Here is a 21,277-nt window from a genome sequence, read left to right on the forward strand (position 1 = left end):
AAGTTTTATCAGTTTGTTTTGTTATTTATTTTCTTGGATATTACTCTGCCTGAGGTTATTTGTGGCTCTTGGATTTGAGCTCATCTCCTCTGGGAAATTTCTCTGATTCAAAAGAACTCATCTTCTTCTGGGAATCCCCAAATGCCTCCATGCTTCGGCACCTGGGAGACCTTCCGGACAGGTGAGGAAGATGAGAAATGCCCCCATACCCCACCTGCCATCTAAATCCTCTAATCTAATTCAAAATGAGAGCGCACAGCCAGAGACCTGTTCCGCCCGGCTCACTCGGGTACACCGGCCTCCCGCAGCAGGACTGGTGCCCAGTAGGGACATAATAAACATGCGTTGGTGGCTAGGTAAGTGCGTGCTCCAAGTGTAAGTTCCATTCCCCATGCTTGAAGACAGAAACTGCCGTAACTTGCAATGATGGCAGCTTATGCAAATTGAAAAATAATAATAGTATTTTGATTTCATACAGTCAGACCATGGCCCCTACATCTTTTCTATCGACCCTCCTAAACCATGTCACATGTCCAGCACCATAGCAGGCATGTGGCTTGGTGACCCACACATTGTTTCTGGGGAAAGTTGAGAATCACAGTGAGGAAAGGTATATGGAAAGAACCATGGCCACCATTCCCATTCCACAGTGCTACTTCTGCTGGGGAAATGCACCTGAGAGCCAGAGACCTGTTTGTCCTTGTTTTCAGGGGAGGTTTCTTCCTCTAACTCAAAATGAACGCACTGGGGTTTAACTACGTGTGGCTTCAAGGGACTAAGTACCTGCACCCTTGTACTTAAGAAGAGCACGTGTGACACTCAGTCTTTTAAAAGACATTGTATAAAGGGCTATCACTTTGCTAAGCCCTCTATGCTGAGGTTATGCTCACTAATACCAACCCTGGAGAGATTTTTTGCCCCAAACCAGCAGTCCACTAAGGTAGGGGAAATAGCCCACACTTCTTAGCCAAATTTTTTGTTTTCTTTTTGTTTTTTGTTTTGTTTTGTTTTTGTTTTTTTGTCTTTTGAGTTGATACAAAAATAATAAAAATAAAATAAAATAAACAATGTGCTTACCAGGTGGAACAAGTTATAGCTCAGACTTCCAGACGATTCAGAAAGAATTCTATGAAATCTGTCTTTGGACTCTATCCGCTGTCTGATTTTGCAATAGAGAAAGGAATCAGCAGTCACTCTGTCTCCCAGGTGGGCAAGGCAGGACAGAACCCGGGAGGTTTGTCTCCTGAAGACTCTGCGTGGTGTTGCTGCGACTGCCCTGAGACAAAGCGGTGCGGTTGGGCGCCATGCCCTCCATCAGAAAGCACATGTGTGCTGGCGCTGCAGTCTGTCCAGTGCGTGGCCCAAGCACCGACGGGTGTTCGTAGCAAGGGCTCTGAGAGATGTTGCCCACGTCGCTGGCCCTGGGTTTCTGCATCCACTCGGGCCTTCATGCTGCCCCTCCCTCAGTCATGACTGACACTTGGGTTCCTCTTCCAAAACCAGCTACTGCAGCCCCCAGGGCCCCAGGGGTTGGGGCTCCGGTTGGCTGTCTTGCTGAGCTTGCAAGGATTAATTCTTTCCTCAAATCAGATCCTTTTTTTTTTGACTCAATGAAATCCACAAAGTGTCACAAGATTGACACCCTGAATTCAGAAAATGCTTAGAAGCTTCTTCCAAGCTATCAGTTTCTTCTTCTTCTTTTTTTTTTTTTTCATCATGTCTGTCTGTCTGTCTGTCTGCATGTATGTGTGTATTTGAGCAGAGTCGATGCACAAAGGCACATTAGCACCAGTGTATAAATTACTGATCTGACAAGTTTATATATTATGCTATGATCACCACAAATATAGCTCCTGTCTGGCCTACTATATCGCTACTACAGTATCATTGACTGTATTCCCGTTCCTTATTCCCGTGACTTATTCTGTAACCGGAGACATGTGTCTCCCATGGTCCTTCAACCGTTTTTTCTCCCTGCCCCCCTCTGGCAACCATCCTTTCGTTCTCTGTGTTATAGTTCTGATTCTGCCTTTTTCATTGTTGTTTATTCATTTTTAGACTCCATCTATAAGTGGAATATCATATGGTATTGGTCTTTCTCAGTCTTAATTATTCCACTTAGCATAATACCCTCTAGATCTATCCATGTTGCCTCAAACGGCATGGTCTCCTCCTTTTTGTAGCTGTGTAATACCTCCCAAAGCAATCTACAGATTCAAGGTAATCCCTTTCCAAAATTCCAACAGCACTTTTCACAAGACTAGAACAAATAATAATAAAATTTATATGGAACCACAGAAGGTCTTGGATTGCCAAAGTCATTCTGAGAAAAAAGAACAAAGCCAGAAGTATCATAATTCCAGATTTACTACCAAACTACAGTCTTCAAAACAATACAGTACTGGCACCAAAATAAACACATAGATGAATGGAGCAGGATAACAATCCCAAAGGTAAACCCACATTTTTATGGTCAATTAATTATGACAAAGGAGGCAAGACTACACAACGGGCAAAAGATAGTCTTTCCAATCACTGTGCTGGGAACACTGGGCAGCCACATGCCAAAGAACGAAACTGGACCACTTTCTTAGACCACACACCAAAATAAACTCCAAATGGATTAAAGACCTAAATGTGAGACCTTAAATCATAATAATCTTAGAAGAAAGCACAGGCAGTAATTTCTCTGACATCAGACACAGCCGATTTTTTTCTAGGTGCGCCTACTAAGGCAAAGAAAATAAAAGCAAATATAAATTATTGGGACTACACCAAAATAAAAAGCTTTTTCACTGTGAAGGAAACCATCAAAAAAGCAAAAAGACATCCTGAAAGAAAGAAGATATTTGCAAGTGATATATCTAAGGAGGGGTTAATATACAAAATATATAAAGAACCCATTCAATTCAACAACAACAACAAAAAAACCAAGCAATCTGTTTAAAAGATAGGCAGAGGACCTGAATAGACATTTCTCTAAAGAAGGCATGCACACGGCCCACAGACACATGAAAAAAATGCTCATCAGTATCCACGAGGGAAACGTCAATCAAAACCACCATGAGATATCACCTCACACCTGTGAGAACTGCTAGAATCAAGAAGATAAGAAACAACAGGTGTTGACGAGGATGTAGAAAAGAAAGAACTTCCATGCACTGTTAGTGAGAATGTGAGCCAGGGCAGCCTTCGTGGGAAACAGCCTGAGGGGTCCTCAAAATATTAAAAACAGAAATATCAAAAGGTCCACTATTTCTTCTGTTGGATATTTACTTAGGGAAAACAAAAACACTAATCTGAAAATATATAAGCATCCCTATGTTTATAGCAGCATTATTTATAATAACCAAGACATGGAAGCAGCCCGGGTGTCACAGATGAATAGATAAGGAAAGTGTGGTCTATATACAAGGTTACCCTCTGAATGTTCATCCCAATCCCCAATAAAAGGAGATGGTTGACCCCTGTTCAGGGAGTCACGACTTTGGAAATCATTCCTTGTTTTCTCCCGATTTGCTTCAAATACAAGTGACCTTGTGAGGCAACTCCACCTGCTGTGGTCTTTGTTTATGACTCCGGAAGGGTGGACCCACTTTGGTTCAGGAACAAAAGCTCCTCTATAATGCCACCTCCAATCCCAGACTCCTGGAAACCAAGCTCAGACCAGGCTGTGCTCGTGTCTACTTGCCTAGGAAGAAACTGGATTCAAAAGATGCACAGAGGAAAGGAACATAAACAAGAAGAAGAGAGGTCCAGATCATTCCAGAAATGTGCTCTGTTCCAGGAGCAAAAAGTTCACCCATAAGAAGGAGTGTCCACAGGTCAAGCCTCAGTTTTCATGGCTTAGCAGATACAATCATAGCTACACTCGGGAAAGAGTAAATGACCTGAAACTTGTGTTTAATAGTTAGAGCCCAGCCAGTCAATGCCAGCTGATTATTTTGTGGGCCTCGCAATCTGGATTCACTGATTTCTGGATTGTTTGGGGGAAATGGGCATGTCATTCGCATGGTATGAAGGTGCACACACGAGTCGTGCCCTTGTCATGTCAGCGTTATTCCCTCCTAAGGCAAGGTGAACAGAACTAGAAAGCAGGGCCAGGATTGCAAATTTCATGACATCTCACCACACGTTTGTCTTGGCCTCTTACACGGCACACGAATCCAAGCAGAAGACAAAGTCACGGAAGAAACAAGACAAGTTAAGGACCCAAACGCAGAGTCAGTCTGTGAGTGCACAGTGGAAGTGAGGCCTCAGTCCAGTCTGGGTCAGGGTCAGCTTCCCCCCACCCCCCGCCCCGTCCCCGCCCCCTGCTGCTTATGACCTTCAGACAGCAGAGGATGGCTATTCTCCAGAGATCAGTCAGGCAGAGACTCGGGCAGCACCTGGCTTTTGATGTGATCAGAGTCAAGAAAGTCTGACATTCTGCTGCAAAAATCCTCCCTTTTAAAGGGAGTTAATTAGCTGCAGGCCCTTGCAGACCTCCTCTGGTTCTGCTGGTTGTTGGTTCTGAGTGTGTCCTCCACCAGGACAGGTTTGGGCAGCCGTGATGCTCTTAGAAATCTAAAGTCACCACTTGACGAGAGCTACTGGTTGGCGTGAGGGACTCCATCTTGCCCTGTACGTCATTCCTTCAAATATCCTGTGTCCATCAGCTTACTTCTGTCTGGCAATGCTTCACATTAAAAAACGGCCCCAAACTCACAGTAATCTTAACTTGGCTCATTAAAACGGTGTCAAAATCTCTTTTTTTTTTTTTTTTTAAACTTTTTTATGGTCTCGGAGAAATCTGAAATGTATTGCCCTACGGGAAATGATTACACTCGAGTCACTAATGAAAGTTTAAAGGCTCTGGCGAATGTGTGGCACTCCACCTTTGGAAACTAGCTATTACATGTAATCCCTGAGCAATGGGAAATTTTTTGTGCTCTAGAACCAAAAGAAAAATTTTAAGACAGATGGTGAGCTTGTGAAATTTGGGGGAAAAAAAAAGTCCTTTTGAACATAAAACAGGGACAACAGAGCCTCCCCGATAGGACAGTCACAAACCCAAGGGAGCAGATTAGCCTCTGCGCCTCGTGCGGACGGCACTGCCGAGGGCACGGGGGATGAAGGGCAGCCAGGCTCTAAGGAAAGATGTGCTCAGACCGACCCTGTCCTTTCCGAGAAGCTGCAGCTCGGCCCTCCTGCAGCTAAGGGAATTAAATCATTCCGGGCTGACTCTGCACACGGTGGAGGGGGAGGCTCACCTCCCCAGGAGCCAGGCGCCTGAGGAGAAAGGCATTTGCACAGATCAGATCTGCGGGGCCTTTCGTCTAGCCATGAAGATTATGTGATGCTCCAGTGGGTGTTCGAGGGCACGTTTCTTTTTCAGGTATGTACGGCGGGAGATCAACAAAGATGAGAAATAGGGATGGGACTGAAATGAAAAGAAATGTCAGGGAGCTGCCCAACGGTGCACATCCTCATCACCGTTTGATATTCCACAGGGGCAGAAGAACATTCCAGAAAAATAGGTCGAGGGGGTCTGCAGAGACAAGCATGGAGAATGAACTCCACCAAGTTTCCGTGTTGAGCCCCAAGCTGGTTAAAGCAAAGGGCTGCCTCCTTCCCTGCCGCCCCCGCCCACAGGGGAGTGTCCCCGGGGGCACCTGCAAGGGTTTGTGGGAGCTGCGTCTCCAGCCACCACCTCCCAGCTGGAGCTCTGCGCCGCACCTTCCAAAGTAACCGAAATAACCATGATGCACAGAGGAAAGGCACGTTTCTGTTTTCTCTCCGTCAGAGTTCACCTTGTGCACAAGCTCTCAGTTTCCCTAGCTTGCAGCCAGACAACTGAAAATAAGCAAAACAAGAATGAACTCTAGACCTGCTTTAAGGTTCAAGGGTTGTATAAGTTTAAAATACACACCTGACCCCTCTAGGGTGACTCACTCTCTTGGGGCTTCCCCTCTCTTTCCGTCTCAGGAGGGCTTCTGCCCCAGGAGTGGAGCAGTCCTTACTCCCCGAGTTCCCCGAACACCCTGCAGGGAGCCCCCCTTGCTCTAGGATCCAAGGGCTTCCGGGCACCCGTCTGCCTCTGACCCGTGCAGCTCTGATGCAACGGTCCCTGTACAACCAGCCCGTATGGTACCTGAGCTTACATTCCCCGCTGGCCACCAGCCCCCTCCCCTGTCCTTCTTCCCTGGGGCATCTCCCCAACTCAGGAAAGGCCTTGGTCTCCTTCGGGGAATAGGAAGTCTTTCTGCATCCAACCCTGAACCCTCCCTGCTTGTGGCTGATAACGAAATCCAGGGTGAACCTTTGACTGAGCAGATACTTTTCAAACCCAATGCCTGGATGGCCCCCAGCAATTAACTAGGGATTTCTGCATCTTCCCAGAGGTGCTGGTAAGATCAGCCGGTGCTGAGCGCCGGCTTCCCCCTTGAAAAGAGGTTTCCAGTCACTACAGGCAAACCCGTGCAGGGGCCACCCCTTGCCACCAGCCAGTAACACCACAGGGCTCCCTAGGGAGCAGGGGTCAAGACTTTGAGGGTGCACCCAACCCTCCCTAGCTGGCCACCTCCTTTCCCAACCTCTTGCCTCTCAGATCCCTCCCTCACCGCACACTGCCGTGGGCAGCCCTGTTTTCCTGCAGCAGAAGGAACATCCATCCATGGGGTCCCCACCTGCCTCCACACCCTCTCATCCCCGGCAAGCAGGGGTAACCTGAGAGCTGTTGGGGTACAGGGAGCAAGCTGGGCTTCTCTGTGCATGCTTGGAGCTCTCTTTTCTATAGAGAGCGCAAGTCCTCTGTTTCTGGGAGGGGTGGGCTCTGTCCCTGTCAGGGATGCCCGCAATTTGCAGTTTTCCAGACAATCTATGTGACTGGGTGTGAGTGTATAAAGTCAGTCCTTCCAGAAAAGTATGAGTAAATCCTGATTGCGGCCCCCCATTGGCACCCACCCAGGCACTGCCTGAAGAAAACTAACTTCTGATCTCTTTCATCTGGTACTTTCTAAGACTTGAGCTGGGGCAGAGAAGGAAGATCTGGCGGATGTTCTGCTGAAACTCCGGCTTCTGTGCACAGCCTGGCAACACTCATAGGGATGGGCTTTGGGGAGCAGCAGTGTCTGGGGTCACAGATCTTAGTGGGCACAGCCCAGCAGGCTGGTGACCTCATGGGAGCTGTGTGGAGACATGTCTCCAGGGGGCACTGGCTTCACAGCGATGCCCTTGACTTGAAACCAAGGTGGGTCCCATGTAGTCACATCAGAGGGCCACACCGGCCGCTGACCTTGGCCTGAGTGAGGCAGGCACGCTACACCTACGGAGACAGGTGCTGGGACAGGAATGGCATCGTTTGAAAACTATTTGTGTCCCAGCAGAAGCGCTCCTGGACACGGGAAATATTCGGATCACTCTCCAAGATCTACTGTGGGTGCACTTCGCTTTCCCGCCGGGAGAGACAGGTAATGCGAAGAACAGGGAACACGTCCAGCACCCGCTGTTGGTGATGACCATATCATGGCCTTGGAGACATCAGGTCCTGTCTCCTAGAGCTCGTGACTGTTACCTTCTATGGAAAGGAGGTCCCTGCAGATGTGCTCCAGCAAAGGACCCTGGCCTGGGAAGACTCGCTGGGATGGTTCAGATGGGGCTACATGCAAACACAGGTCTACGTAGGGGGGCGGCTTTGACCAAACCCGGGAGAGGGAAGGACGTGACCACAGAGGCAGAGAGGGGATGGATCTCAGGCCCTCGACACTGACTTTGGGCCCCTGGCCTCCAGCGCTGTGAGAGTGAATGTGTGTTAAGTGCAGTGGGTGGTTGTCGCTATGACAACAGGGAATGGCTGTCCCACTCCGAGTGTCTGCACGTGGAAACTCAGGTAATCTCTGCAAGTTACAGGCTGGTCCCGTGATCATGTCCGGCTGCTCCTTAGGGAAGACACTGAGGCACAGAGGCGACCAGCTGCTTCCACGTAGCCCCAGGTCTAGGCGAGCGCAGCGTCAGGACAGTGCCCTGGCTATCTGGTCCTCGAACCTCCTGTGGCCCAGGGTTTGGCGCAGGCACCAGGAAGGGACAGGCTGGTGGCCCCAGTGCTGCTCTGAAGGGCACCTGGGGTTCCAGGAGCAAACTGGGGTAGTGCCAGTCTCTTGTGGGGCCATGGCCTGTCCGTGGGCTCCAGAAACATGCACGCTGCTCCCCCAAGCCTGGTCTCCCCCAGGCACTGGATTCAATGATTGCTTCTGCACGGGGAAGGCTTGGTACACACTAGGTGCTCAGGAGACGTCTGGCAAATGAATTACCTACAAATGAAGTGATCCATTATGGCTTCGTTTTGCAGAGCCCCCGAGGGTGGCTTCGCCAATGGACGGCTTTGTGGATCCACAGGACAGAGGAGTCAGTGCTGTCACAGGGGGAGTGCTGTGACCCGGACGACACAACCAACTCCCCACTTCCCAGGGGCTGAAATGCTCCCCTATAGAGGCAGGAACCCCAGCCTTGGGGAGACCCTTCCGTGCTGGGTCCTTGGTGGCAGGCTTCAGCCCTGCTGCTCCCGGTCACAGCTCCATCAGTCCTGACACTGCACTGCCCTGCTCAGTTCACCGCGTGGCCTCCTGCCTCCTGACCAGGTGTTGACAAACTAGGAGGGGACTGAGCTAATGGGCGGGCCGGACAGGTGCCACAGCCCCGGAGGGCAGCGGTCTCCCTCTGCCAGGGGCCTGAGTGAGACAGGAAGGCCAGTGGCCCCTCCTGCAGTGGATGCAGAAGCAGAAATGGTCCTCCAGGACCGAAACATCCCAGGGATCACAACCCTTCACAGCAACGAATGGAGAAAGGGAAACCGCACAGGAGCCCGACGGCTAGTCTTCTCCCTGAAGGCGGCTGTGCGCAAACACTCCAGCTTGTCTCCGTCTGTCTCCTCTCATCGGGGAGGAGCATGTGCTCATCCGAACGGTGGCCTTGGGAGGAAGGGCCGGCGCGGTGGACCCGGCCGCCCCAGGCTCTGCCCTGGGAAGCTGCTTTCTCGGCTCCTCCTGCCACAGGCTCGCTACCGGAGGCCTTTCAGGCTGGGTCGTGTCCCAGCCGATTCCTGAACTTGGCCTGTGGCTGTGTCCAGTCTCTGACCCACTCCCAGTATCTGCCTCCCACAAGATCCCAAGACAAGGCAGCTCTCCCACCTCCGAGGCATGGGAAGGTTCAAGGTGATGCTTCCTGAGGCCCACAGGCAGGCCAGTGGCAGAGCGGAAATCTGCCCCCGGGGAAGGCTGGGCCATGCACGGACGCAGCACAATGCCAGGGCTGATGGGGGCTGGATGATACAGGTCTGGAGCAGAGTTTCAGGCCTGGGCCTGGGCTGGGCCTTCCAGGCTGGGGTGCATCCGAGAGGCGCCCTGCAGATCCTGCTGGGCCACCTGCTACCACTGCAGAGGGAGACAGAAGCCTGGCCACACTCACCCCAGGAAAGTGGCCGGGATGAAACCACTGCGACATGCTACGTTCTCTGTGGACTTCAGCGAGGTCCCCGAGAAGCAGGTGTTGCTGCTGTCCAGACTGTGTATGAAGACGGCACGTCGTGCGAGGCTCTCCCTGAGACCCTCCCGACATCCAGGCTGAGCCGTCTGCTCTGCTGGGGGGCCAGGCAGCTGCCTGCCCTGCTCACTCCTGCCCGGCTCAAGGGAGCCGAACCAGACCACCAGACAGGCAGCGGGTGGGCGAGGGCGGGCCCACCCGGGACGGAACCAGGTGCCCAGGGCACAGGGCGGGCCTCCACGTAGGGGCTGCGCCACATAACCAGGGAGGGCTGTTCCGGGGGCTAGAGAGGACAAGCCGGGGAGCTGACAGGGATGAGGAGGGCCGAGGCCAGGGCGCTTGGAGGCCAGGCCCGATGATGTCAGATGGGTCCCTGGGTCAGGGGCAGTGGGAACTGGCCGAGGCTGAGGCGTGCTGAGAAATGACCTAAAGCAGCTGGCATTTAGTATACGAACTTGACTTTCAGCTTAAGAAGTAATCAAAAAGAAACAACAAGGAATGTAGAGAAAAGGAAGCACATTAAAGAAAAAAAACTAGCATGAATACATAAATATTATTACTCTATGAAAGGAAGCAGTTTTCTTTTTCAGTAGGTTCCTCCCCAGTGAAGACTAGCTCCTCTGTTTTTACTCTCTCTTAACCGCAAGCTCACAGCCCACACATTACTTTCTTCTTATTTTTTTTAAGATTTCATTTATTTGAGAGAGAGAGAGAGAGAGAGAGAGAGAGAGCACGCAGGGGCAGGGGCACAGGGAGAGAGGGAAGCCGTCTCCCCACTGAGCAGGGAGCCTCATGCGGGGCTGGATCCCAGAACCCTGAGATCATGACCTGAGCCGAAGGCAGAGGCTTCAGGCACTGAGCCCCCCACATGCCCAATTTCTTTCATTTTAGAGCCGAGTCCAAGACACACGGAAGCCCCCACCAGATTCTTCGTCCCGTGCACCCATGAGGAAGCAGGTGACCGTGCGGCGGCCGAGAAAGCTCTCCCAACAACTCCCAGACGCTTACAAACACTGCCCTGTGGCGCTGGGCAGGGTTTACGTTGCCGGCATCGGTGCTGTTCTGCTGGCTCTGATTTGGATCTGCGTCTACGGACCCATCCAGGAGGAAGCTTTTGTTAGCACAGATCCGCAAACCCACCGTATGGCAGGACTCGGAGCCCCATGCATGTTGGCACTAGACCGGACACCCGCAGAGCAGGAAGCTGACAAGAGGACGGGTTGCTGAGGTGCGGGAGCAGCTCACACGCCCGGTCCTCCAAATCAAGCAGCATCTCGAAGGGCAGACTCCTCCATCCTGCCGGGACATCTGCCAGGCCGCCGGACTCTCCTCTGTTAAATCTGCCCCAGGTCTGTTGGGCCTTTGCTCTTAGCATTTTTCTCTATGCCAGAGGGCAGCGCCCCCGCCCGCCCGCCGCCGCAGCCACTCCGTTCTCCTCCTCCGCTGGGCTGCTCCGCCCCAGCTCTGCACCCTGGCCTCCCTCCCTGGTTTGGACCGTTTCCTGGACCTGAGCCACCTTTCCTCCTTTGCATCCTGACTCTGCCCTGAAGCAGGGCAAAGGAGAAGCCTACATCATTTCAAATGTGTGGCCTGACCTTGAAAGCCTAGAACCTGCTTTGTGTTCTGCAGTACAAACTTTCAAACTGTCTTCTCTGTGTAAGGGGCCCAGGATCTGGACACGAAGAAGGACCCAGAGATTGAACGTGAAAATTCTGCTAACTGTCTAAAAAGACGTGCTGAAGGGTCAGAGTGTGAGGTTTTTCAGGACAGGCTGGAAGAGACAAGCTCCTCCGTTACCGCTCAGGACAGTGTGAGAAGCAGGGATGTCTTCGAGCCTCCTGAACGGCGTAAGACAGTTGAAGGGAGACCTGCTCCCTCCTGGGGGCAGCTAGCAGGGATGGGGCCTGCCCCGTGCTGGGCCGCCGAGAGGGAGAGACGCAGAGCAAGCAGATGTCACGGGAGCGAACAAGCAGTGAGCCAGGAGCTCTGGGGAACAGAAGCTGCGAGCCAGGTGACAGGGTGGGAGAGAAGAAAGCTGGGTCAGTGGATAGGCCAGGATCATCTGCTCCAGGAAGGGGCGTGTGATGAGTCTTAAGACGTGAAAAGATAGAGAAAATCATGGCGTTGCCAAGACTGTCTGATCAGCTGTGCTTTCTTCTGCAAATTGGCTGCTGGCGCTCTGCGGCAAAAATCGTGAATTCAGATTCCCCCCAAAATGAGGACTCGCTTATCCGGAGTCAACGGAATCATTTGTATCCTGGGGATTTCACACACCCACAGCTAGTTTTGCCCATAAAAGCAATGCTAACTACACCAAAAACTAATGAGGGATTCTATGTTGGCTAATTAAATTTAAATTAAAAAAAAAAAAAAAGTCGCATTACAAAGGTGGTGATAAATGCTCTGGTCCTAGTCTGTAAAATAGTTATCATGTGGTTACCGATTTGGAATTTCATAATCTGGGAACTTGGATTTTTTTGTCTCACAAAGATAGAAGGAGACAGCTGAACAGAAATTGCTCAATAACGGAATCATGACATTAATTAGTTGTACAGGGCAGGGTTTTCCACTTGAATCTGTCCCAGGCCATTAAGCACAGTACAAACTGGTGTTTGTAACAGTGTAGACGAGATGCTTTATCTCTGGAAATTATCCAGACTTTCCCCAGATTCTTTTGCAAAGAGCAAGACTGGGTTCTCCTCTCCCATGAGTTTTTTGAGGCTGGTGAGCAGTTTTTCTGGTTATTCAAGGTACTTACAAATGAGATGTGATATGGGAAAGCGGAATCAGATTGGTCACAACAGATTTACTGTGCAGTTTTTGGCCTTCGGTCTGCAGAAATGCTAAATTCTGTTCAAGAGATGCAATCTTTCTTCTGGAAGAATCGCTGGAATAATTTCCCATGCAAATCGACTGGATTTGGAAGCAAACGTTGGAGCAAGGGAAACACTGATGTTCATGCTGGATTGGGTCTTTACTGACCTGATACTGCCAACTCCACTTTTCCACTTTTTTTTCATTTAATATGTATTATTTTTCATTTAAATGCATTAAATTCCATTCATACTGAAAATTTCCTAAACTTACGGAGCAATCGCTACATCCTGGGCATTGTTTTCGGTCCTTCATAAATACTAACTACTCTCATCCTCCTACCCAGCTGGAGTAGGTTTTACCTTTATTGTGTCCACTAGAAGGACGGGAAAATGAAGTGTCCTTCAAGTTAGGAGACATGCCCAGGGTCCTATCCTGGCATTCTCCACCTTATATTTTCCTGACAAAGATTTTAATTTAATTCAATGTTGATCAAATGGTTAATTTAATATTTAAGCTTTCTTTAGAAGTATATGTGTACTTTTAAGTGCATATTGTTGAATTTTACTTCCACAACAGAATCTTCGACTTTGGTTTTTGATATTTTTCCTTTATGCATACCTGACACTTAGTTTCAAGGGTTAAGATGTTGTTTCATAATAAGCAAATTTTATCTATTTGAAGGATTTTTTTTATGTTTTCTCTTGTCACTCCTGTGCCTTCTCATTTTCATTTTTCTGTTGTTAGCCTGTCTTTTTTCTATATATTTAAAATCTCATTATTTTTCTCTCTTCATATATTCTTCTTATCTTTGCCACCAGCATTATAAAAGGACTTTAGCTTCATTCTCTGATATTCGAAGTCATGAATAAAGGAGCACATGTGTATAAAGCAGATTCGTTCATCCGTAGGATAGCATTTCCAGGGAAATTTCATTTTGCTTTTTTCTGCCCCTTCTTCCCTTTTTCTTGAAAATATTATGTGGAATATGAAACCCAGTACTTTTATTAGCCTCATTTAGTTATACATACATAGGCATATATGCTGACTTTTTCCCTAATTGCCTTTGTAGTTCTGTAATGTCAAAAGTTATCCAAACTCCATTTACCTATTTTAAACACTCCTCATGTAATGTCGTATCTCCCGAATAATAAACACATTAGTATCTAGATCTCTCCAAAGCTGGAAGAACAAAACAAACAAAACATACCCACGGTATTCCAGGCAAACGAACCGACAAAATGCAAGTCAGACACATCCTGAGAAAACGGCAAGACGTGGGTTACGCCTAAGAGGACCCAGGCTGAAGAGCAAGACAGGCTACGGTGAACATAAAACCAAACCAGCTTGCGGACTTGCTCTCCTCTGCAAAAGCAAATACCAGATCACAACAGTGATACGTTTGAAAGAAAAAAAAAAAAAAAATGCTGTGGTTTGGGCATTTAATTCCAAGTCCCCCTTGTCATGACTCAGGGAACAGAGACACATTGTACTGTCCGTGCCTGCCGTCCCTCCCCAGTGACAGTCAGACTTGCTCCAACCTTCCATCCTCTTCTTGGAGGACACGCTGCTCCACAGTGACCTCCAGTCCTGTGGCTGCCGGGGGAGGAGGGGCAGTGCAGCCCAGAGAGATCGGTTCAGCGGGAAAGGTCCTGATGACCTGACTGGACACAGCAGAAAGGACACCAGGTGACCTTAAGTCTGGAAGCTGGGATTGTCATTCAGGAATTCACTGGAGGATTCACTGTGTGGATACATTTGGGGGGGGGGAGGATCTGGGAGGAAAGGGAAGGAATAAAAATGGAAAAGAAGAAATCTGATGATTATAAAAGGGAAACGAGAGAAGCAGTGGGGGTGCTGGGTGCACTCGGGAGGGCCCCGGGCCAGCCCCAGGTGGCAGGTGCCAGCCCACAGGTGGACTCAGACTCCCTGCCCGGCCGGACTACACCTGCTTCCCGGACCAGGCAGCGGGGGTGGACGGACGCTCACTGCTATGTGCCAGGGAAAATGCAGAGAGCAGCAGCTAGACGCTGTCCAAGGAATTTGACTGTCACTTAATGTCATTTGAATCCATTAATTTAAAAAATGAGGGCCATGTATTATATGTCTCCTTCATTTCCTTGTTCTAGTAATTCATTCCAAATTCATTAAAAAATGTGTCTCCTCCAGTTGGGGAAGAAGAGGATGGCTCTTCCCCACGCGCTGTCCGAAAAGCAATGTTCTGGGTATTTTCTTCTCTGATGGTGCCTCCTCCAGACTCACACTGTTCCTGCTTTTCCTTAGATTTACTAGGAAGAGCTTCCCCATTCCTACACAATGACAGCCCCGAGCCACGTTTTCTGTCTCTGCCCTGCTGTTGTCAGGACCCGGCCCGTGAACGTGCTGGGACAGGACGCAGTCCAAGAAAGGGACATGATTAACAAGAAAATCCTTCCAATAAGAGTGTTTTTGAACTTTTTTTCCATACGGTTAAAGAACATGCTCCCTCCTCTCTTCTTGAGGGGAGCTCTGGGAAGTGGACTTCTGGGGCTCATCTCCATCCCCTCTGCCACTGCCACTCGGTGTCCCCAGGAAGGGGTCACTCATTCAGCTGGGGAGTTTGGAAGAAGAAGCCGGGCCTGATGACCTCTCCTAGCCCCCTTCCCTCTCGGGAGCTTGTGCCCCTCGTTCGGTGGGTCCCTGTGGTAGTGCCTAGATGGAGGCCTTCAAAACGGGGTGGGGGGGGGGTGGCTGGAAAGCCTGAGGTTTGGGGGAGGAGCACACTGAAAGTCCAGGAACCTTGAGGATATCATCAAGGGCAGCAAAAGTACATGTGGAGAACGCTTGGGGTGGGCTTTGGGGTTTTGTTGTAGTATTGGAGGCCTCACAGGCTGTGCAACTGTTTGGTTTGGCCAAACATTTCCTTCAGGGGGAGCAGGTCCCAGAGGGCACGACCAGGCCCACAAGCAGCTCCTCAGCGTCTTTATCAACGATTTCTCTTCCAACCGCTCGCTCTCCCCGCTTGCTTCCCAGATGCTCCCTGAAGCCTGTGGCCTCCGTCAGGTCAAGACAACTGTGGAGAGGCCAGCTGAGTACTTACTGCTCCTCGTGAATTCATTTTTCTACCTGTTTACAGACGCGGCGTATTTAGTGGTGACTGAGGACAATCAGGGCGACATAAGGAGTGTTTCGTTAAGTTCAAACATTCAATGCAAAAAGCCTTCTTAATTTCGAGTTAATGCATTTACCGTATTTTTCTTACCTTAGGGAAATGAAGCCTGGTCACTGGAGGCTGGTTTTCTTTGCGAGTTTTCCTTTGGGAATTTTACGAGGCTGTAAAACCTGGAACTCTGCTCCACATTCACTGCTGTCTGTCTTGTCAGCGTGTTGCGTACTTATAATATCTTGATTATTCTCAAATTGTTCTCATTTGTGCAATCATCTACTTTGCAACTTCTGCAGATCCTATCTCTTAGATAAACTTAGTGTTGTTCATTTGTCCACAAAGCCATCGTCACATGCTGTCCAAGCCACTGTCATTTCTCACCTGTTTTCAGATCAGCTGTCCACCTTGGTTGTCCATCTCTAGCTTGACCGTGTAGAATCCCTTCCCTACTCTGATTCTTCGACCCCCCCCCCCCAAGGAAACCCTGGCCATCCCGTGCCATGATGTTCCTGGTCCATTCATGAAGATCAGATGAGCGTCCCACAGGAGGCAGAGTTTCCCGGAAAGAAGGAGCTGGCCTTGCATAAGGTGTGTATGAGCGGAGATCCCTCAAATCTCTTAACAAAACCTAAGGCAGAAATGGGAGAAACACTGGCAGCTGTGGCCACAGAGAATGACAATTTTTATGTTCCAGAGAGATACAGAGACCACAAGAGAGCAGACGGTTGCTTGGCAAAGGCATGTTGGAGAGGCGAGTGGGACCTGATCCAGAAGAGGCAGGTGTGACCCCAGGAACCAGATCACACCCACCATGATGGCTGCTTAAAGAGGACGCACAGGGTCCACTGAGGCAGGCTGCAGGCAGCCATCAGTGCGGACAGCTCCTGCCTGCGATCGAGGGCAGTCAAGCCTCCTGAGTCAGAAGGATGGGGCGGAAGGGGGTTTCTGGAACAAAAGGCTCGGGCGGGAGGGTTGGGAGGAGAGGAAATAGGTTACTTAGTCTGAAATCCTCTTCCCTAAAACGCTCTTGCAGCCATTTTGATTTGGGGGCAACTTTATGTTTTTGCGGGGTTTCAACATGACCTCCTTCAGGAGGCAGAATTAAGTTTCTTGAAACTGTTGTTACTTCCTGTTTGGAAAAGGACTTGCCTTCCGTGAAACAAGAATGTGGAATCCTGCAGCAGAGGAGACAGAATGGAAGGGAAACACACGGAGAGTAAGTACTCACTCATCAAGTACTCACCACTCTTGATTTCCGACTCTTGACTTCAGGTCATGTCATGCTCTCAGGATCATGAGTTCGAGCCCGGCATTGGGCTCACACACTGGGCATGGAGCCGACCTCAGATTCTCTCTCCCTCTGCTCTTTTCTGTCTGTAAAATAAAAAACAAAAGAGAAAAAAAATCTATGTATAATAATGACTATACACCTATCATAAATAATAATTATAACACTAAATCATTATATTTTATATAATAATCTAAACTAACAGTTGAGCTAAATTTCTAGGTGTTTAATGATAAAGGGAAAGGGGCTTATTAATGCCACGCTTTGCCGGTAGGAATCGAACCTTCTCTGTTGCATTGCTTCCCAGTTTCCCGTTGGCTTCTTGCTAAGAGTCAAGTCTCAAAGTCAGGGAGGAGACCAGCTTCTGGAGCGTAGCCAGTAGCAGACTCAGCCTCCGAATGTGACACTGAGGCCCTGGGGCTTCTGATGGACCCTTGGGCTCACAGACCAAAGCTGTGATAGCCTCTTAGCCTTAGCAAGCGGCTCGGGTCCAGCCCGGACTCCCGTGGGCCTCCAGAGGAAACACAGGGCCTGCACCCCACCTGTGGCCCACTCTGGAAAAATGGTTATTCCGGCAGCTCCTGATTTCCTAAATTGCACTAAGTCAGACTTCAGGGTCAGCTCTAAATGTCAGACTTCAGGGTCAGCTCTAAATGTCAGATTGTCCACAAGACACAGGCCCTGCCCTCATCTTTCACTTCGGGAATTTAAGTCTTCTGACATCAAACACGGCCTTTTCTTGTTTCTGAATATGCTATTGTCTCACACCGTGGAGATACTCTTTCCACTTGTAAGCCTATAAAGCCTCTTTTAAAAAAGGACTGTGGGGCCAGACCCCACTGACCCCACCGCAAGTCAAGTCAGAGAGCAGAGATCTCACCCCACCCCCACTTCTGATACCGATTTCGAATCTGGTTGTTACCTGTCAAATGGCTGTGGCTTGGAAGGGCCCACTCCGCAGGTTCAATTGATTTGCTAGAGTGGCTCACAGAACTTAGAGAAACATTTTACTCCCCAGGTCACTGGTTTATTATAATAGAATGTAAGTCAGAAAGAGCCAGGTGGAAGAGAGGCATTGGGCAAGGTCTCGGGGAAGGGCACGGGGCGTCTGTCCAGTCTCCGAAGCTCTCTGTTCCTGCTTCTCTACCTGTTCACCCTGGGAAGCTCTCTGAACCCTGTTCCTTGGAGGTTTTCATGGACCTTCATTATATAGTCAGAATTGATGAAATCACTGGCCATGCGTGATGGAACTAAGCCCCAGATAGAGGAGAGAAAGGGGGTCAGGAAAGGGGACTGAAAGTTCCAGCCTTCTCCACGGGAGGCCGGCACTCCAGGCCTCCAGCCCCTGCAGCCCATGCAAAGTCACCTTGTTAGGATAACAAAAAGCCCCTTTCAGGATCTCTTTTCTTAGGAAATTCCAAGGATTTTAGGAGCTCCATGGCAGAAATGGAAAGACCAACTATATGTACTTTATTGGAAATCACAACTCCCACCCCCTCCACCTGGTTTCAAGGCCTTTCTCATCCCCAGGCCAGCAGGCTCCCTCTGCTCCGCTCCCCGCCTGGCCCCAGGCCGGAGTTTGCTAGACATCCCTGGTCTGGGATGAGCACAGAATTCAGTGAACGGCTAAAAGAACTGGAAAACCCTCGTCACTGTAGGGGATACAGTTTCTTCCAATGGAAAGAGACTCATTGGGTATTACTCAAAAAGAAAAAAAAAAAATCCTAAAACTAAATCTTTGTACACCAGCCATTCTTCTTTCATTCCATCTGTTTAAACACATAAAAAAGAACCCCTGGGTGTCTTCATGTGATCCTAGCTAGACTTGGAAAACCTGATGCCCATGTAAGTTACATTCAACATAATTAGCAATAGTTCGAGATCTGTATTTCTCAAGCACATGAGGCCCTGGACAGAAGGAACAGCAGCAGCCTCCTGCCTAACCCAAGCCAGACCCCGAGGCCTGCCCAGCCACACCAGCCTCTGGTTCCCCCTGGGGGAGCTCCTTGTCTGGAGCTGCAGGAAGGGGAGGTGACAGGTGTTTTGAAGACCACCCCCGATGCAGCCCTTTTCATAAAACTGTTTTCATTTTAAGGAGTGTTTTCAAATAAATGAATATGAGAGAAAGAGAGAGAGCCTGCGAGCCTGTCGCTGCTCAGCCTGGGGGCTCATCTCTCCAAGCCCCAGATATCTGGCACTTCCAGACTGCCAGTGGTCAGAAGCCCCCACAGGCTCAAAGCTGGCTGGGCAACGGAAACCAGAGACGCCAGTCACTCTTTCCCCCTCCACTTTCCGCTCCAAATGTGCAAAACCCCGCAAATCTGGAATAAAGTGAATGGGAGGGACACTGGAACCACAGAAAGAGGAGTCCAGCCCTCCAGGGCCTGCAGGAGGTATGCGTTCAAGGAGGAAAGGGGCAATCAGTGGAGCACAGTGACCACAGGCGACGCAGGTGGGGAGAACACGCACCGGCACAGGTGTGCACGCCCACACAGGTAAACACACACAGGTGGGTACTGGGGCGCATCCGCACTCACATTCAAACACACACACACATGCGTTCACACACACCATCACAGGACACTGTGCTTACTGCCAGATCAGGGCTTAAGCCCCTGGGGCTCCCTGGGCCCTTGCAGCCCTGACCCCCAGCGGGGCTCACAGGGATCCCCACCCCCAAGGCCTCCTAATGGATTGGCTACACTCGGATTCTCAGCAGCGGGGGCACACAGGCTCTTCAGGGCGGATGGCCCGGGGCCAGGAGCGCCTGGACATCCCAGGACTGACCAGGAGACAGACATGGCTTCTTCGACCCCCCTGCCCTCCCATCACCTCCGGAGCCCAGAGCTACACCGCTTGTGCATACCCAGAAGACACACCAGGCTCTGGGCGCCGCCGCTGTCCCGCACTTGATCTCCCACTGGAGCGGGAGGGGCAGGCCAGTGGGGCCCAGGCGCCGGCCAGCCCGCTCAGCCGCGGCAGGTGTCTGGCCCTGGGGGTGCGGGCCGGGCAGTCCCTGCGCGGGGCTGCGCGACTGCAGGTTCGCGGGCACCTGCGGGGTGGCTTCTGCCGCTCACATTCCGAGCCTCGGGGCCACCGCCCAGCCGCAGGGATCCTCCCCAGCCGCCCTCCCGTCGGTTTCACCCCGCCGCCCGCTTTCCTCGGCCTCTGCCCTCCCCCCCTCTCTCCCCTCCTGCCCTCCCCCCCTCTCTCCCCTCCTGCCCTCCCCCCACCCCTCCCCTCCTGCCCTCCTCCTCCGGCTCCCCGCCCCGCCGACTCCTCCTGCTCCCTCGTCTCCTCCCCTTGTCGCCGATCCTCGCCGCCTCCCCTGCGCTCCCTCCTCGCCCGCCGCTCTCCCACGCTGCGGGCTGGTGCTCCGCCGCCGCCCCCGCCGTCGCGGCCGCCCCTCCGCCCCCCGCGCCGCCCCGAGCCGCCGTGATAACCCCGCGCGGGCGGCGGAGGCGCCGCGGGAAGCTGCTGCGCGCCGGCCGGCCCGGGTCCTCGGTGCCCACTTGCAGCCGCCGGGCCGGGGCCATCCCGCGGCCCCCGCCACCTGGAGCGCCCGGGGATGGAGCGGCGCGTTCTCCTCGCCGGGACGCCGCGCGGGCGCGGGGCGTGGGGCGCGAGGGGCGGCGCGGCCCTGCGGGTGCCCGGCTGCGCGGCGCTGTGCGTGCTGCTGCTGGCGCAGGTGGCCGTGCAGGTGAGTCCCCGACGGCGCGGGCGGGGTGCCCGCGGCTCCCCGGCGGCAGTCCGTTCTCACCGAGGTGTGGCCGCTGTTTTCCAGCAGGCACCTGCGTGCTCCGTGGGACCCGCGCTGACCTCGCCGGGGAGCCCGAGCGTCTGGCGTCCTCCAGGCTCCGCGGCGCGGCCGGACTGGATGGAAAAAGACGGTAAGTCTGCGGGGAAGAGGGGCTCCAAGTCCTCCGCAGGTAGCGCCGGCTTCCCAGGTGCAGCGGGTGACCCTACCTCCGGGTGACCCTACCTCCGGGTGACCCTACCTCCGGGTGACCCTACCTCCGGAACTGGCCCCGGACGCTGCCTAGCTTTCCCGCCTTCCAGCGAGCGCCGGGGAGTCGACCGACTCCCACCAGGCTGGTCGGTGCTCCCTGTGAATCTCCGACGCGCACCGGCGTTATTGCCGCGAGCGGTAGGCGGAAAAGCAAGGAATACACACTCAGTAAGAACATTTAAAAAGCAAGGACTACCTCCAGAGGTTTTACTATTTCATGCATTCTGGAAATTAGAAAGCTCATACTCCTCCTCTCCCCACCCCTCCGCCCCCTCCTGATCCTCCTCAGGCTTTTTAAGACTATTTATTTATTTATTTATTTGACACAAAGAGAGAGATCACAGGTGGGCAGAGAGACAGGTAGAGAGAGAGGAGGAAGCAGGCTCCCCGCGGAGCAGAGAACCCCATGTGGGGCTTGATCCCAGGACCCTGAGATCCTGACCCCAGCCGAAGGCAGAAGCTCAGCCCACTAAGCCACCCAGATGCCCCCTCCTCAGGCTTT

The 21,277-nt window shown here is 51.6% G+C and overlaps 1 protein-coding gene and 2 long non-coding RNA genes across 7 annotated transcripts in view; 2 read left to right on the plus strand and 1 right to left on the minus strand.

Annotated features, from left to right (window-relative positions):
• The window catches only part of LOC131831557 (uncharacterized), a 51,908-nt gene extending 35,527 nt beyond the window's left edge, over window positions 1-16,381 (plus strand). Inside the window, exons 2-3 of the long non-coding RNA XR_009353692.1 lie at window positions 15,957-16,066; window positions 16,173-16,381. This is a non-coding gene — a long non-coding RNA (uncharacterized LOC131831557). The remainder of the gene's footprint in view (window positions 1-15,956; window positions 16,067-16,172) is intronic.
• On the minus strand, window positions 13,768-21,018 carry LOC131831556 (uncharacterized). Of its 3 annotated transcripts, none has more exons than XR_009353689.1 (4): window positions 20,781-21,018; window positions 16,722-16,852; window positions 15,575-16,106; window positions 13,768-15,438 (listed from the first exon to the last, which is right to left on the minus strand). It is a non-coding gene; the product is annotated as an uncharacterized LOC131831556 (long non-coding RNA). The 3 variants fall into 3 exon arrangements; XR_009353691.1 differs by lacking the exon at window positions 20,781-21,018 and adding an exon at window positions 20,527-20,610; XR_009353690.1 differs by lacking the exon at window positions 20,781-21,018 and adding an exon at window positions 19,633-19,928.
• The window catches only part of ADAMTS16 (ADAM metallopeptidase with thrombospondin type 1 motif 16), a 150,348-nt gene continuing 149,309 nt past the window's right edge, over window positions 20,239-21,277 (plus strand). Inside the window, exons 1-2 of one of the 3 annotated variants that reach the window (XM_059173597.1) lie at window positions 20,239-20,466; window positions 20,551-20,656. In XM_059173597.1, coding sequence (XP_059029580.1) covers window positions 20,335-20,466; window positions 20,551-20,656 — 238 coding nt within the window. In that variant the 5' untranslated portion in view covers window positions 20,239-20,334. The remainder of the gene's footprint in view (window positions 20,467-20,550; window positions 20,657-21,277) is intronic. The other 2 variants (XM_059173595.1, XM_059173596.1) reach the window with 2 other exon arrangements.

The sequence above is a fragment of the Mustela lutreola genome, chromosome 5, assembly GCF_030435805.1.
Source record: "Mustela lutreola isolate mMusLut2 chromosome 5, mMusLut2.pri, whole genome shotgun sequence".
In the NCBI taxonomy this organism is placed as follows: Eukaryota; Metazoa; Chordata; class Mammalia; order Carnivora; family Mustelidae; genus Mustela; species Mustela lutreola.